This window comes from Maylandia zebra, linkage group LG4 (assembly GCF_041146795.1).
Source record: "Maylandia zebra isolate NMK-2024a linkage group LG4, Mzebra_GT3a, whole genome shotgun sequence".
NCBI lineage: Eukaryota > Metazoa > Chordata > Actinopteri > Cichliformes > Cichlidae > Maylandia > Maylandia zebra.
Window position 1 is genome coordinate 8,129,472 of NC_135170.1, and position 18,297 is coordinate 8,147,768.

The window sequence follows — 18,297 nt, forward strand, 5'->3', positions numbered from 1 at the left end:
ACAAGAAAAAAATACCTTTTCAGTACATGGCCTGAAGTTCTTCTCCGACATCTTCTGCCATCGGCTTTGTCTGCTGGTTTGAAGACAATAAACCATAAAAAAGATGATTTAGTCACTTTGTCTGCATCCTGCAGCTCGAATGTGTCGTGTAACGATGTTGAATAGCCGTCGTTATCCCTCTGCTGTCAGTAGGATTGTACTGTACAGCATCTTACTGATATGTGAGGAATGCTAATGTAACACGATAACAGACGTCTGGTCTTACATCATTAAAATATAAAGGGCAGGAGATATTTAGATATTTTTTATATTTATATTACATTTTATAGCTGACAGATATTACTAAATAGATAGAATTTACTAAATGGTTGATGTGCATGAAAAATATGTCCATAATCACAAATGACCATGAAAGCCAGTAGAATTAATTCAACTGGACAATCAAAAGACATCCTTAAATGTCCTTTAAGTGGCAGAACAAATGAATAAACAGTTAATTGCTTACTTGAGATGAAATCTGCTCAGCTACTTTGAAAACAGCTTCTAACTGGTTCCTCCTTTAACAGGATGACTGCTCAGGGGTAGGGATGGGTATCGAAAACCGGTTCTTGTTGAGAACCGGTTCCCACTGTTTCAATTCCTTGGAATTGTTTGCCATTTTTGCAAACGATTCCCTTATCGATTCCAGTCGCCCCGAATGACGTCACCACGTTGCGGAGCGTCATTTACCTGGCAGGAAACACGGCGCGTAAGCGGCTCAAACGCTCAAAAGTTTACGAGAACGGATGACAACAGGGCAACTTGCAATACTTGCAAAGTAGATATTTAATTTAAGGGAGGAAACACTACGAATATGCAAAAGCATTTGCTCACAAAACACGTGATAACCTTAAATGAATGTCGTGTTTTCAATTCCGCTCCGGACTCGTGAATCTCAACCCAGCAGCAGCGGTAACGTTTGCACGTCCTCTCCCGTTAATGCGGCAGGTAAATAATCAACTAACAGTGCATATTATGTTAGCGCGATCTGCCTTATTACAAAACCTGCCATTACTGTGCGTTTATGTGACCATGATGAGAGAGACAGACAGAGTCTGGCTCAGATGCTGGCAGTTCTCGCTGCAGTCTACCGGTAGCGTCTCCTTTCAGGCCAGGATAGACGAATGTCACCGAGCAGTGACTAAGTTTGTGGTAAAAGGCTTGAACCAGTGTTGCCAACTCCTCAGTAAGGAAAATCGCTATCGGTTGTCCCAAAAGTCGCTAGAAGTCGCTAAATGACGTCATCGCCTAATTTGCATAATTGGTCATGCTAATCTAATTGTAACCTATGTTGTTGGAGAGAGAAATAACATCGTGGAAGAGACATAAAGTGAGTAAAAAAACGTCCTAAATGCATTTAGAGTTTATTTAGAACTACAAATTAAATTTATTTTAGCAATTATTGTTTTTTTTTATGTCACAATTCCAACCCTGCTCCTTTACCCGGGCTTGGACCGGCAAAAGTGACCTGAAATAGGCACTCTGGTGGAGTTACTTTGTGTGTGTGTTTATAAGTAGTTTTAAACCTTGTGATCCACAAAACAGCATAAGAGTAAAAGAAGAACTGACTGCGTTACAGCACCCGCTGCTTGTTGAGAGTAAAATCGATACGCGCTTTCACGTCCTTTTTTTAGCGACTTTTTTTCGAAAAAAAAGTCGCTAAGGGGTCTGAAAACTCGCTAAATATAGCGACAAAGTCGCTAAGTTGGCAACACTGGCTTGAACCCATTTGCCACAGCAGATGCCCCCAATTTTAGGTAAGTGAATGTGTTTAATTGTAGGCAGGGACATTACTGGATATTCTTGTGTAATTGCTACAGAATAATTTATGTTACACTTTGTTATTGCTACAGAAGAATATTTATTTTATTATTTTACATTTACAATGTTTTTTCCTGGGGACCCTGTGACACCCCATTGAAGAGCCGTAGGCTGGATCTCTTAAGATCTCACTGTTGGGTTTGTAAGGCCATGTTACTCCTAAATTTCTATCTTGTTCAAAGAGAAGATATAAAACAAAGTTCTAAGCTAATCGACCTTAGTGTTCTCCTTTTTTTAAAAGAATCGATAAGAGAATCGAATCGTTAAACAGAATCGAAAATGGAATCGGAATCGTGAAAATCTTATCAATACCCATCCCTACTAAGGGGTAAGGCCATCATGCAGTCCAGCAACCTTTATGGTTCTGCTTTGCTTCACCAGGAACTATTAGGAAACCTTCCAGCGCCTCCTGTGAAAGACACAGGGAAAAACACAAACATTTATTAACATGTTCCACAGTGTTCCAGTTTGATTTTCTCATCCTGTGGACAACAACGTACAGGGATGCAGGTTTATTGTTAACTTTTGTAAGGTTTCTTTACTGAACTCATACCCAGCTCATACAGGACAAAGACAGAACAGGCTGCCAGTTTATCGCAGGGCGAAAACAATACATGTAACAGAAAATCCACTTAAATGTCTTTTATTTATAATCATAATCATAATTATGATTTAAAATATAATTTAAAGGTTTCTTTAAAAATATAGATTTTTTATAACACCTAGAATATAAACTGTTTCAGGTTCTGACCTCTGACCTCAGTGACCAGGCTGTGTCCTCACTGCAGCTCCCTCTTGGAAGTACGTCTGCTTCTTGTCTTCCCCCAGTGATGACCCTTAATATCCCGTACTGAACAAAACAGGACAAACACTTGCCTTCATTTAAGAAGTACATTCATACAGAGATAGTCTATGGAAACACACTAGTTCACCCTTTGGGAGGAATCAGTTCCTGTGAAACATTTCTGTAAATCAACATTATGTGGAGAATGAATGAAATGAGTTCTTCAGGTGATCAGCAGTCCAACACTGACAAATGAAACTTCTGTGGAAGAAGAATCTGGACTTTGGATTTCCAGTCCAGTCCTGGTTTAAACTATTAAGGATTGAGCAACAGTGCTCATCTTTGCTCTTCGGAAATCTGTGTTAAACAACAACAAACATAAATTAGAAACAAAAATACATCTGAGTAGAGAATTTTAATCTTCAAATGTTTCTGAGCTGTCTTCAATCTGCTTTTAACACAGAAAAGTCCCACAGTCAATGCAGCCTGAATGAAATCCTAAATGTTCAGCACACAGAGAGACACAGAGGGACTGTTTAAAGTTTAGTGTTAACCTGAGTCACTGATCATTTACAGTATTACAGAGTCTGGCAGTCTTTGCATGATGTCCACGTCACTGTAAGTTTCTAGCTGACTCTCAGGTGTGACAGGTGTGCCAGCAGGAAAGAGTAATAACAACCTGCATCCTGCGGCTTGTCATTCAGGATTAAAGGAGCCAGACTTTGTTCACACAGCTAGGATTGTATTTTACACTGACCCTGGGTCAGTATAAGTATCATACAGTTTAAACGAAGCACTGAAACTTGCATATATTTATTATAGATGCACTGGAAGACAGCTGGCCACCTCATTTTGAAATCAGCGATCATCAGTGCTTCAAGTACTACCTCTTGCCTTCTGAGAGCAAAGGTCTTCTCCATCATTGCAGCCACCCTGTGGTCATTGTGTTTTTTCTTAGCTTCTGACAGGAGGTCTACTCTGATTTCTTCTAGTGTCTCTGCAGTTTCACCAGCTGGATACGTGGGGGAGTAATTCACTTCAGCTTTTTTTGGCTTCTTCACGCCATATGCAGGAGTACATTTGCCATCAGGTTTATGTTTTACAGAATTCACAGTAACTTCAGGGCATCCAAGCTGTCTAAGCTTTGTTCGGTAGTTAGCAAGTTTATACTTCAAGCTTGTTTTCCATCCGCCATATCCAGTGACTGAACCAGGCTCTTTCAAACATGGATAGGTTGTTACAAGAGCTTCTGCTACCTCATCAAACTCCCTGTCAGACTTAATTTTATGATCAGGATTCAACAAAGCTTCAGTTTCTTTGAAAGCAGCATTGGCCCTGGCCAGCTTGTAGTTGAGTATTGTAAGAGAACTGGGGAATGGGGAAGACATTGGGCCATGCAGTGGCTCTTGAGGACGTAGATTCAGGAGAAGACAATATGTCTGTATCAAATGAGTTCCCAGGAGATGAAAGGGATGAGGAGTCATCTAGAGTGCGGGAAGTGGCAGCAGATGAGTAAAGAGGGAGGAGTGCTTCACCAGGTTCGACAGGTGCAACTGAGCTAAAGATGACCTCGATGGTACTTTTGTCCTGGATGTCCGACATTGACTCCAAGTTGGTGAATTCATTCCCAAATTCTGCATCCATGAAGTGAAGCCTGAAGTCCCCATTAACTCCACACTGTCCCTTTATCTGCTGAACTAGCTCACTGACAGACACTGGCATCCCATTTGGAAGGATCAATCTCCGGGAATCATTTTCTCCGAGAATGAGTTTCACCATTGCAGCCATTTCACAACAGCCTAAAAGAGGAAATTAAGACAACGTTAAGCATTTCAACAACGGTAAATCTGATTTCAACAAAGCAATTCGGATAAAAGTGTGGCATGCTATGTCCATTCAAATGGATTCAAATAAAATAATGCCACATTAATTTTCAAAACATTTTAGATTTATTAGACTGCCTGTCATAAAAAAAACGAGTTAATTCCTGTAATTTGGACTCTTTCCTTTTCAGTGAGTTCAACATTTTACCATGTTGAACAGGAGTGAAGAATTTCAAAATGAATTATTTACATTATGTAACCAAATTTAAACTGGAATTCTCTCAGAAGTAAAATTATTAAAGCATAACATTCGCTTCAGGAATTAAAATAAATAATTGTAATTTCCTCCTCAGTGTACTAAAAACATACATCAATTGTTAAGTAAACTACTGTGCAACAGTTACAACTTACAAACTTACACATTTCAACAACCCATAAATAAAATGCATATGTATCACAAAAGTTTCTGTGGTAGAGCCCAACTAGCTTATTTGCAGAGGTTAAGTTATAAACAATACCTACATTTGAAGTAGCTATGTCTTTCATATTAGGCTTTTATACTTGTGCTAGCTTGACATTGTGCTATATTGTTGCACTAACGTGTTAGCTAGCTAGAATGGCATAAACAGACAGATTTAAAAAAACAAAACAAAAGTGAATAAATATCCCTGAAAATAATAGACAAACTAATGATATCTTTGCGCAAAAAGTATTTTCATCTGGATGGATGAAGACAGATTCACTCTTACCTTTCCAAGGTGACCGTGAAGCAAACCATGCGGTTCTTCTTCTTCTTCAGTCAAGTTTAACGGCAGCTTGGATCCAAAACTGTTGCATTACTGCCATCTCCTGGCTGTTAATCGTCCGTCACTCCTGAATCCTCAGATCCTCTTGATGAGACCAGTACTTCTCAAAAAAAGAAAAACCACCACTTTCCCTCCACCATGACTTAACTTATTAACCACTTGCTCAAATGTAAGTTCCCTTCCACCACTCATTTCACCCCACATCACCCTCCTGTGACTTACATACTTCCTACAACTAAGGAGTACATGCTCAACCGTCTCCATATCAGTGCACCCATCACACAACCCCGTCAGATGTTTCCCTATCCGAAAAAGAGTATCATTTAAAAAGCAGTGGCCCGTTCGTATTCGACTGATAACAACCTCCTCACGTCTCTGCAATCCGCTACTCCTCTTAGCTTCTATTGTGTTTTGCACCCTATATAAATGTCTCCCTTTTGTTTCATTATCCCATGCCATTTGCCATAAGTTCCGACTTTCTGCCCAAACTACACTTTTCCCTTCAGATTTTGACAATGGTAACTGTACATCTATGTCGACTCTTTTGACAGCTGCTTTGGCCAACCTCTCTGCGCTTTCATTACCCAAGATACCCACATGAGCCGGAGTCCACATTATTACTACATGTTTATTTTGGTCAGACAGTCTATGATGAGCAAAAAGAATGTCATACAGAATTTGCTGATGGGTAGTTGTGTAACCCTGTGCAATACTTAATAATGCGGACAATGAATCACTGCATATCAGTACTTTTGAGACCCTGCTGTCCTCCACCCATTCTAGAGCCAGCAGTATGGAAAACAATTCAAATGCATACAGTATACACCCAGACGGGTTGATGTTCTTTTCGCAATCTTGATATTCAACACCGGAATTACCACTGCTACACCAGTTGCTTCTGTCTTAGGATCTTTTGACCCATCTGTATACACCTATAAAAAGTCACTGTATTTGCTGTCCAATCTGTTATAGAATTTTTGACAAATATCTGTGGTCACTTTCCGCTTTCCAGTGTCCGTTAAAGAGCTGTCCACGACAAGACACTTCAATGTCCATATGGGACGTAAAGGCCACAACACTGTCTGATTAAAGACTTTGTCAGACACTTTAAAAGTTCTTGCACTATCATCTCCAACCCACCCAAAACTATTTTTAAAAACCTTCCCTCTTTCCCAACAAGCCCCCAACACTTTCTTAACAAAACCATGTGGTTTCCTGCCTCCTGTGCTCAAAATCACCCGTGATCTTGTGATATCGCGAGTCTTTAAGGCAACTAACCACTATCGTTAGATTTTATCATGTCATATCAACAAGAATAAATTTAAGAGGTGCTAAGTTGGTAAATTTCATGCAGATCATATATGATTTACAGAGATGGGCAGTAACGCGTTACTTGTAATGCGTTACTGTAATCTGATTACTTTTTTCAAGTAACGAGTAAAGTAAGGGATTACTATTGCAAAATCGGTAATTAGATTACCGTTACCTTCCCGTTGGAACGCTGTGTTACTGCGTTACTAAAACCGTGATTTTTTTGCGAGAATGTCTCATGACAGTGACGTAAGCGAGTGCGCCGTTAGTGACAACAGCTGTGTGCAGATCAACAATGGATCACATATCGATTGTGGGAGAGAGTATGAGCGTGCAGCGTTTAAAGTGTGGACGTACTGACCTTACTTTGAGTTTGATTCCATAAAAAGTGACAAAAACATTAGCGTTCATCGTGCGTGGGAAAAAAAACTTCTTTTTACAGCGAAAAAAAACCCCTAAACTTCCAAGCAAGCACCGAGTGCGCAACGACGTAATGGGAAACTCACAGAGAAAGTCGCGGATTCTTCAACTGACCGCGGCACACCTGCACCAGGGTAAACCTCCGCCTACCCCCGGACGATCTGATTTCCTCGTGTCAGCATTGTTCCCACATCATCATAATTAATGTTGTTCCAGGTTCAACATTGCAAGTGACCAATCACCTTCTTGTGACGTCATTCCTTTGCGACTTCGAAATACCCGCCTTCGAGTATTTCGAAATACAAGTGAAGAAGCGAGAAACCGCCGCCTGTCTGCCGAATTTGAAGTCAAATCGCCTGTCCGCCGAATTTGAAGTCAATTTAGGATACTTTCCTTTAATAAACGGTAAGCATTATACATATGTTCCTCACTTGGCTTGCTGTTTGTTTGCTAGCGATAGGCTACTTGACGACAGCATTAGCTAACCAGTGTTCTCTAGACCAGCGTTCCCCAACTTTTTGGGTGTTTCGTGGCCTGGGGGTTGGGTCAGGCAAAATTGCAGTAGCTTCCCTGATCATTTTACAAACATAAGTGAAGAGAATCTGGACTAAAAGGCCTAGACTTATGGTTGTGTGCTGAATCTATGAATCAAACTATCACCTGGAAACATAATTAACTGGTCCATAGCTGTGAAACTGGACATGAGTTCTTGATTCTATGGAGATTAACAGTAATCCAGAAATTTACAAATTTGTCCCAGGGACATCGCGTAGATGTTGTCCCTGGGACATCGCGTAAATGTTGTCCCTGGGACATCGCGTAAATGTTGTCCCTGGAACATCATGTAGAAGTTGCCCTGGGACATCGTGTAGATGTTGTCCCTGGGACATCATGTTAAAGTTGCCAGAGACATACCATATGAAAGTTTAGCTTCTTTTAGCCCCTGTTTGTTTTATATTATTTTATATATATTTTTTTTTAAATATTATATTTAATATTTACATTGTATTGCAAAAACCCCCAAAACAAGTTAAAATGAATTAATGAATATTGACTAATTAAACCTTCGTTATTTTTCCACCAGAAATGGACGACATAATTAGAAGAAGTGTTCTGAATGACGAAAAAAAAAGAACTGGAAAAGACACACAACTTTGTGTGCATGTGTCACAATGCCAGGAGGACCCATTCAGTGTTGTGTTAGAAAAATTGAACTCATTAACCCTTCATGGACATTATAAATGTTTAAATGTTGCCTCAGGTAAAGACAGGAAAAGAGACTATTACAAATTCAACTGCATCAGAGCTGGGAAAAAAAGTCGAAACAGCTACAGAGCAGTGGGCTGTAAGGCCTATGTTTCATTTAAAGTACTCAAATGTTGGAAAGACCACACAGTCATCGTGCAGCGTACATATGATAAGCATGATGGGCATGATCCTTCGGACCCAAAAGACGCACATTTCAACAATATTTCCAGTGATTTGAGGAGGAAGATTGAGGAACTGCTTTCCCTTGGAACTAAGCCAGCCATCATACTAACCGAATGTCATAAATGGGCCAAAGAACATGGACACAGAGATCTTCACAACAGAGAGCATTTTGTCACACCACGTGACATTGACAGTGTTAGAACCTGCATGATGAGGAAGAAGCACTTTAACTGTGGAGACAGTCAAAGTGTACATACCTTACTTAATGGAAAACATCAAGAACATGTTCTCTTCTATCAACCATACACATCTGACCAAGAACTAATGATTGTTTTGCAGACACCTGTAATGAAATCAAACATGGAGAACTATGCAAAACAGTTAGTATTTGTTGACACCACGCACTGCGTTAACCAGTATTCATTTCCCTTATTCACACTTGTTGTAAGAGATGATCATGGGCATGGAGTCCCTGTGGCCTATGCTATTGTCAGCAACGAAAGTCAGAAAACCCTGGAAACTGTTCTTGGAATAGTTTGTGAGCATTTCCCAACTTCCCCGAGGTAAATAATACATTGACAGCTATTAATTTTGAAATAATTCCTTTTCAAAAAAGTTATAACGTGCCAGAATCTAATGCTATAGCTGCAGCATGGGCTGCAAAAAACTTTCCTTTCCAGTTGTTAAAGTTATTCCTATAGGCTGTATGCAGTATTTTATATATCTACTTGTGAGTTGAAATGTTTAATTTGGCATTGAAGTGGTGCTTTGAGATAGCAAAAACATTTTCATACTGTTTAATCTCATTTAGTGTTTTCTTTTTTTCTGTAGAGCATTTATGGTTGACAAAGACTTTGCGGAAATAAATGCTTTGCAGAAGGTTTTTCCAGAGTCAGCTATCCTTCTATGCTGGTACCATGTCTTGCAGGTAAACCACATTGTTTTCTTTTCACGTTGTCTAAGATGCACCTGAAACACATTTTTACAACAGGGTCCTGTTGTTATGATTTGCCTCATTGTGATATTCACCTACTCAGGTTAATGAATATAAAGGGATAAAATGTTGAGTGACTATGTCCATCCATTTAAGACCACAGTGCACTCATCTTCTGGTGGCTGCTTCCCAAAGCTCTTTTTGACATTTAAAAATATGTTTGCCTGGTTGATTTCTGTAATGCACAGGTCCTCTTGTCCAGTGAGTGACAAAGTTATTTTTGGACGTCAGCTTTCTTTTATGCTTTTTGTACAGCTGCTCCTCTGTCTCTCTCTCCAGATTAACTTTTTTTCTCTTACATTCACAGGCTGTTAATCGATGGCTTTCAAAATCAGAGTCCGGGGTCCATGGGCTTTCTAACACCCAAAAGAGAAATGAAATCATTTCTTTCTTTTGTAAGCTGAAAGCTTGCACATCTGTAAGTGTAATTTGTCTATTTCACATTTTGATTTCTTGATTACACTAAGAGCATAATAACTTTCAGTTGCTAAAAAAAGTTACAGAGAGATACAAAATAGATTTTTGAAACAATTTCTAAAACTGGCTTCTTATCTTGCTTATCAAAACAAGTACTTAAGCTGTGCAGAACATCATTGTGTCACCCACTGTGCAGTAGAACTTGTGAGTGGGATTCTTTCACAGACAGATGCTGAAACCAAATATGCTTATAGGTTTAGTGTTCCTTCTTAGCCATTGTAAGGGAAGAAATAATTGCTTCTTAATACAAAAACACGACATATTATTAATAACTTAAAATTCTTAATGTTATTCAATAAAAGGAAAAGGGCTTCAATACATAATATTAAAGATTTCAATAGGTCTGTTAAATGGATTGAAATATATTCTGTTGCATCCAATTCTCTTAGGAGGACGACTTTAAAGCCACATCAGCAGAGTTCTGCCAGACATTTAAGCAATACCCTTTGGTGTGCCAGTATTTTCAGAAGCACTGGGAAGGCATTGGCCACATGTGGTGTGACTACGGCCGTCGCTTCAGTCACGCTCGTTCTGAAACAAACAATGTGATTGAAAGGTATGATTTATTATTTTGACCTCATTCAATTGTATTGCTGAAAAAAAGATATTATGCTTTAATCCAAGAGGCTAAACTGAGTAGGTTCGTCATGTCATTGCCAGAACAGGTTTTAGGCAAATCCTTTAAATTCTAGCAGCGTTTTTTATGTTATCACAACAAAAAACAGAGTAGGTGGATTTGCCTAAATCAGCTAAACCGGCACAGAGCATTCCTTTATAAAAGACGTGTGCAATAGGTATTCCAATTTTTTAAAAAATAATACAGTCTTGATTAAAACTTTAAATTCCTTCAATTACAGTTACTAATCATTTCAAATAACTGTTTTTCAGATTTTTCCACCGCCTGAAATACCAGTTTTTATCTGGCTACAAGAATAGGCGTCTGGATGATCTGATTGAAGTGCTCCTAGGGAAGGCCGACGACTACTTCTCAGTCATAAAAACCCTGCAAGATGTGGGCCGCATGAAAAACAGGTTTGCTGACACCTTGTCTCAAGTTTCAGACTCTGCTTCAAGACTGATGGAAAGTGGTTGGGCTCTTAAAATTACAGTCAAGAACAGCCATGGAGTTAATGCATATCAAGTCCCATCTGAGTCAAGAGAAGACATGGTGTATGATGTCTGCCCTGTTGAGTCCTACTGCAACTGTACATATGGCTTACGAGGACTTCTTTGCAAGCATCTAGTGTTACTTGCAAAATTAGCAGAGGCTGACAATGACATCTATCCAAACATGGAAACAGACATTTCTACCTTGGCAAGAATTGCAGTGAAAGAAAGGCATTACTTTGTACACTGTGAGGACTTGAAAGTGATAAAAATGCCAAGTTTGTTTGGAAATCTGTGTTTTTTTGCATCGGCTGAAACACTTCAGTGCACTTGTTGTACGTTCTCTCACTATAACACATGTGCTTGCCTGAAGGTGGCTTGTAGCCATTTTAAACAAATGAAAAACTCTCTGAAAAGTCCTCTATCAACTTTGAATGACACTCCTGTAGTTGAAAGCACAGACAAAAAATGCACAGAAGATGCAGTTGGAAAACTAAATGCTGTTTTAGACACAGTTAAACAGTGGGCATTCATTCCAGAGGGTATTACTGCAATGATAGATGAACTGCATACAAATGTCTTAAAAACAAAACAAGTAGGCAAAAGTATATGCCAGTACGAAATAAAGACGACAGATAATGCACGCAAAATTAGGCCATTGTATTCTAGCAAGAAACGTTCGGCCAGCATCGACATTCCAACAGTCTGTGAAAATGAATGTGAACAGTCGATAACCACTGAAAGAGAAACATCCTCTGGAGAAAATGAAAACCTTTTGGAATACAAAACAAAAAAGAGAAGAGTTAAAGCTAAGTATATGCACAAGTAGACTTTTGTGTGACATTTCAAAGGGACTGCATCCATTACTTCTGTTTATTGAAACCTAAAGCTGAATAGCTGTCTTAACTTTCTGCCAAGGAACAGATGAAAAGAAATTGTTTGGTCTCTCAAGCAGTTGTTATTTATGTGTGTTATTCATTACTTTGGCTTGGTTGCTGTTTTTGATACAAATTCATCTGTGCCCATTGTAATATTTTCATATGTTACTATTTTTATATTGCTATGCATTATAAATAAAGGATTACTTATTACTATTAAAGGTCTGCATTTGTAATTGTTGGTATTATTTATAAAATATGCGCTCTTAAGTTTTTTGCTCCATAAAACGATACCTGTCACTTTTTGGACATAGAGTATCAGCTGTTGAGAATCCTGGCTCATACAAAATAGAAGTAAAAGGTTTCAACATCCAGCCTTTTTATGATTAAATACAAAGTGTAATAACAGAGTTATTGGGGTGTGATTTTGTTAATAGTTAGTCTTAAGTATAAGTTTAATAGTAATGAGTAAGAAAATATAGCTAGAATAATGGAATGAGACTAACACCTGACCTCACACTGAGATTTGGTATGAAGTGGCATGTTTGTGCTAATGCTGACATTGGGGCTCAGAGTTCCTCTGTGTGTATATATTTGTGAACGTTAACTTGGCTAATGTCCAAGGGTTTGACTGCTTTCCTGTTGGATTGTATCACAAAGAACAGGGATAAGAGCACCAGTGGCCGTGCACACCCTCATCTCTCTCCTTCACCCGATCATTAGTGTTGGAAACCGGCATTAGCTCAGAGTAGATTAGACTTCAGTATAGTGCAAGTGATTTGATTTTATGATTATTTGATTCAGTTTTTTCTGTGTTCAAGCTCAATTACTTTAATAAAATATGTTGAATTCAAACAAATAAATAAACAAATAAACTGTGGACATTACCCTTTTAAACCTTTCTGAAACAAGACAGGTAAAAACCAGTGTATAAAAGTTTACATAGGTATAAATAGCTCTAACACTTTACTCCAGCCTGGCGTCCACACATGTGGACATCACATTTTGGGTTATTTAGACCAAAATACTAAATCTTGATCAACAAGTGCCTGATATACAGTTATGAGGACATTATACTGCAACTGTTCTATCGAAATTTCAAATTAATGTCCTCATATGTGGCTCTCATTTTTCTCAGAAACAAAAATTAGGTAAAAAAAACAAAACCTGGTAATTCTTTCTTTTTACATTCATCGGGTTCCAATCGGCCCAAATATCAAAGAGAAATTAAAAATGCATGCCATGGAAGATTTCGGGTCTTAGGGGGTTAAAATGACCAGACCCCTCCGGCCTGTTTTCCAGGCCACTAAATTAAACCCAGTCAATTACCAATTGAACAGAATAAAAACCTACGAGGTCCACTAATAGTCCAAAAGTCCAAATCTTTAATAGAAAAGACAGGCAGAACTCAAACAAACAATAATCCAAACGAGGAGCATATATACACACTGGAAAGTAAATAATTATAAGTTATTAAATCAGACTAATTAAATACAGTAAAACTAATAAGGGAAGACGAACACACGGGAAATAAAAATAACAGTGTAAACATACCAAAACTCAAAATAAAACAGGAAAGCTACTACAAACCGAGTGTGACACAATTACATTCATATTGAAACATATGTGATAATTTTCTTTCTTTGTAGCATTTTTAAGATATGTGTTAGAACAGTCATTATGCTGTTTGGATTAGGAACCAATCATTTTTGCCAAATAGTTAACACAAACTTAGAACAACAATGAACAATTTTCAAGATTCTGATTTACAGAACAAACAAAAGTCACAAAAGGTTTCATTATTTAAGAGACAAGATCAAGTTTTTCACACAGGAATGAAATGACAGAATCCAGTGCAGCGGGGCCAAAGGTGTGTGTCAGCAAACTGAAGGTTGAGGAATCAGTCAGTTCATGTTTAAGATTGTGTTGGATTTTGAGAAGAGTCTGTCTGTTATTAGAAAGTAAGATTAACAATGTTACACCAATAACCCAAATAAGATAAGATAAGATAACCTTTATTAGTCCCACACGTGGGAAATTACAAATACGGGGAAATGACAAATAATACCAAAAAAGATAGAACTTTCATATTGTTTTACTAACTTACTTTGTCATATCAGCACTTGAATGGTCGATGCCTTTACAGACCATGTCTGTTGTGACATCGCAGGCCAATCTTCCGGCAAACCCGAGGGCTAGCTCCCCAGCCTCCTCTTCACTCAGAACACTAAACACTGTTACTTTAGTTTTGGCCTTCTTAGGCCTGTCAAGAATCATTGCGGGCAGTTTGGCTTTACGGCCCTAAAAAAGAAAAAGTGCAAACACCAAAAGAGCAGAGAGAGACACACACACGCGCACAAAGTTAAATGCTTTTGTTTACATGGTGTAATTGTGTATATGTTGCAGCAAATGCACAATTTCCAGCCACATTGTCACTTCATTGATACGAGTAACCCGGATTTATTTCAGGTGACATCAAAATCACGAAATGTATACCTACCCCAATCAAACCTCTGAAAACATGAACTGACATGTTCTCTGCGTTGATTCTGCGCTTGATCTCGTCTTCTGTTATTGTGTAGGTTTTCTTTTTTGAGCTTGGTACAGATAAGCGACCATGCACTCTGTAAACTGTACTAGTTCCTTCTGAATCAGTTTGGAATTCTGTATCTGCATCGATCCTGTCAACATCATCAGCAGCAGCATTACCTGTACTCAAACTTGTGCCGTATACTTCTGCTTCTTTTTCGTTGTCTTCAGTCTGTGTACCTTCATCTCTTTCAGTCTGTGTACCTTCATCTCTGACTGTCAGTCTTCCTATCTCACTGTTACTTGTCGATTTGCTGCAGATATTCTCTCCCTTAGGAACTTTTCCTTTGTCATTCGCTGCCTGATGCTTTCCCTGATGACATTCTTCACTGGCTACTTCTATTGCTCCTCCTGTATAGCCACCCACTATGCTGCACAACTCCTTTCCCTCTGCTGTGCTGCACTGTGCTGTTACATAAAGAAGAATGATATAAACAGCACTATATCAATTTAATTGTGAAGAGAAATCCCCACAATACGACACAGTTATGTCTAAAATAGTTTTGTGTAAAAACTGGATCTTGAAACGTCCACTTTAATTACACAGTCCTGGTGTGCAAAGGCAAAATTACGAAAAAAAATTTCACTTTAAACATTTTTGGACATTGTTTAGTTATATTGTGACTTACTCTCACAGAAGATACAGATGCCACAAACAGACTTTGAACAACGCATGTGCTTGTATGCACCACATTTCTGGCACTGCACCTGTGAATTAAAAAAAAAAGAAGAAGAAGAAATAAACAAACAAAAAACAAATGAACAAAGTCCATTAAATAAACAATCTATATGGCTAAGGACATGTCATAGTGTACCCGGTCTTTGGCTGCAATCACACACCAGCACTGACTGCACTTCCTAGTTCGATCTGCAAAATATAATTTGTTTCAGTACAAGTTACATTTTCCAATGTTAGAGAAAAAGAAGGCAGCTAATTTTATCTTTACCTATTGAGGAAAATAAGTAGTGGCAAAGTCGGGACCTGAGCTTTGTGATTTCAGTGTTGTACTCCTCCACTTGTGTTTTACCGTCAATGAGAGATTGGGCAAACTAATAATTGACGAAGAAAAAAAAAAAAAAAAGAACAAAAAGAATTAGATTAACAAAGAAATGTTTGTTTGTTTTTAACCCCGCCCAAGAAAAAAAAAAACAGAGCAACCAAAGCAAAGCATTACTGCTGAAATGGTTCAATCTACAAAAAAAATTGAGATTTTACCATCCTGCCTCTAAGGCTTTAAAAACTGAATAGGCAAAAATGTAAACATTACTTATATAGGTTAAAGCTATAGTTTTCAGTACCATTATGACATGCACTCCACATGAGTTCCCATCCTGTTGGTGTGGGTGGCTCACATGTGACAAGGTCTGTGATGTTTACAGATGTTTTATTTTGAAAGGTCGAACAGGAAACGAAAAAAATGAACAAGTTAGCGCTGCAGACTGTGTTATCGCTGCAAGCCTGAGAATAAAAGAATGGAACTGAGAATTACCGAGGGTGTGATCATTAATGTTTGAGGCATGCAAACATTACATTGGCGACGAGAGTAAAGGTTACAACCAAAGCAAGACGAAGAAAGTTGCCCTACCCGGAGCTTAAGAGACAAGAACATGGCTGCACACGCTACTCCACTTCCACCCTTCGACACGGAGACCGACCTCGGTTCCGTCGGACCTCGATGGACGAAATGGCTTCAGAGGTTTGAAAACTACACCACCGCAATGAATATTACTGGAGATGCAAGATTAAGAGCATTATTGCTGCATGTGGCTGGTGAAAAAGTGCATGACGTTTACGACACGTTAGCAACAGATGGCGACAAGTACGCAGATACAAAACAGAAATTGTCAGTGTACTTTGCGCCTAAGAAAAACGTGCAGTATCAGATTTATCTGTTCAGGAAAGCGGTGCAAGAGTCAGGTGAAACGTTGGACAACTATCACACCAGGCTTAGGATTCTAGCCAAAAACTGTGAGTTTGCAGACATGACTGCAGAAATCAAAACACAAATTATCCAAAGCTGTACATCATCACAGCTGCGTAGAAAAGCACTCAGAGAACCTGATTTAACGTTGGATGATCTATTAAATCACAGGCGTGCATGTGAGTTGTCTGAATTGCAAGCTACAGGGATGGAAGCTGACAAGACAGCTGCAGTTAATAAAGTACAGCACAAAACAGGACGTGATACCACGGCGAGAAACAAATGGACACCCTCATGGCAGCCGAATAACCGCTGTCGAAACTGTGGAGGCAGATATCCTCATGAGCAAGGCTGCCCAGCCAAAGACAAAATCTGTAATTCTTGTGGCAAATACAATCATTTTGCAAAGCAATGTCGCTCAAAGACAAAAGAGACACATTGTGGAAAGAAGTATAAGAAAAATCTGCCACCGCAAACGGTTCATCAAGTAACAGATAGCACTGCACATGTGGAGACAGGGCACACATCCAGCAGTGATGACGCCTATGTATATGTGGTGAACACAGCTAAACATCCTAAACTCCCACATACTGAAATCAGAGTAATGGGCACCCAGATACCGGTGCTAATCGATTCTGGGGCCACTGCTAACTGCTTAACTGAAGCTACCTACAACAAACTGACACCACGTCCTACTTTGACGTCTACAGACATCAAGATTTACCCATACCACTCATCTACGTCTCTCCCTGTGTGTGGTGCATTCAGGTGCAGTGTGGAAAAACAAGACAAAACAGTTAGGTGTTCCTTCTTTGTCATTAAAGGAGGAGGTTTCAATATTTTGAGTTTTGAAACCTCAAAAGCCTTGGGACTCCTCCATATTGTGACTGCGGTCTCTTCTCAGTCTCAACGTTCTGTTGCAGACAAGCTAGTAGAAAAACACCCAGAACTTTTCCAGGGAATTGGAAAACTCAAAGATTTTCAAGTGAAACTGCACATAAACACAGATGTAAAATCAACCTGTCAACCACACAGACGTGTTCCTTTTCATTTACGTCAAAAAGTGGAGGATGAACTTCAGAAATTAGAAGCTGATGACATTATTGAAAAGGTTACAGGACCAACACCGTGGGTTTCACCCATTGTAACACTGCCAAAACCAAAGAATCCGAATGACGTACGGATATGTGTGGACATGAGACAAGCAAACACTGCAATCGAACGAGAACGACACGTCACGCCCACGATTGATGATGTAATCCATGAGCTGAATGGATCTATGGTGTTCTCAAAACTTGATCTCAGGGCAGGATACCACCAACTTGAATTACACCCCGACAGCCGCTACATTACGACGTTCACTACTCATCTGGGACTCTGAGCCACTGCGCAGGCTCACGCACAAGGACACCCCTTGGACATGGGGTCAAGACCAAGAAACTGCGTTGCAGGCACTCAAGGTCAGTCTCACAAGCGACACGACGATGTCCTACTTCTATCCCAGCAGACAGACTGAACTGATAGTTGATGCTAGTCCAGTAGGACTGGGTGCCATTCTCTGTCAAAAAGATGAAAAGGGGATGAAACACATTATTGCATACGCAAGCAGAGCACTGAGTGATGTGGAAACGAGATACTCGCAGACAGAGAAAGAAGCACTCGCCATTGTGTGGAGTTGCGAACATTTCCATTTGTATGTTTATGGACATCCATTCACACTGGTGACCGATCACAAGGCACTCGAAATCATCTGGAATAACCCAAGATCAAAACCACCTGCCAGAATAGAAAGCTGGGGACTGAGACTTCAGCCATATAACTTCAGAGTGGAATACAGAAAAGGTGCTGATAATCCAGCTGACTTTATGTCACGTCACCCAGTGCCAACACAGGAG

General features: G+C 39.3%; 2 protein-coding genes across 3 annotated transcripts; one reads left to right on the forward strand and one right to left on the reverse strand.

The window, feature by feature from the left end:
- Positions 1-9,066: 9,066 nt before the first annotated feature.
- On the forward strand, positions 9,067-11,842 carry LOC106675411 (uncharacterized). Its single transcript, XM_023153426.3, has 4 exons — positions 9,067-9,363; positions 9,737-9,847; positions 10,296-10,462; positions 10,795-11,842. Exons 1-4 carry the CDS (start codon positions 9,274-9,276, stop codon positions 11,840-11,842), a joined length of 1,416 nt encoding a protein of 471 aa, XP_023009194.3. The 5' UTR covers positions 9,067-9,273.
- Positions 11,843-13,253: 1,411 nt separating this feature from the next.
- Positions 13,254-15,855, reverse strand: LOC143412349 (uncharacterized). Of its 2 annotated transcripts, XM_076882946.1 has the most exons (7): positions 15,780-15,855; positions 15,428-15,530; positions 15,296-15,348; positions 15,110-15,188; positions 14,392-14,888; positions 13,999-14,192; positions 13,254-13,839 (listed from the first exon to the last, which is right to left on the reverse strand). In XM_076882946.1, exons 1-7 carry the CDS (start codon positions 15,780-15,782, stop codon positions 13,695-13,697), a joined length of 1,074 nt encoding a protein of 357 aa, XP_076739061.1. In that variant the 5' UTR covers positions 15,783-15,855; the 3' UTR covers positions 13,254-13,694. The 2 variants fall into 2 exon arrangements, 1 of the variants encoding a protein (XP_076739061.1); XR_013098260.1 differs by lacking the exon at positions 14,392-14,888 and having other exon boundaries at positions 15,780-15,852.
- Between the last annotated feature and the right edge of the window lie 2,442 nt (positions 15,856-18,297).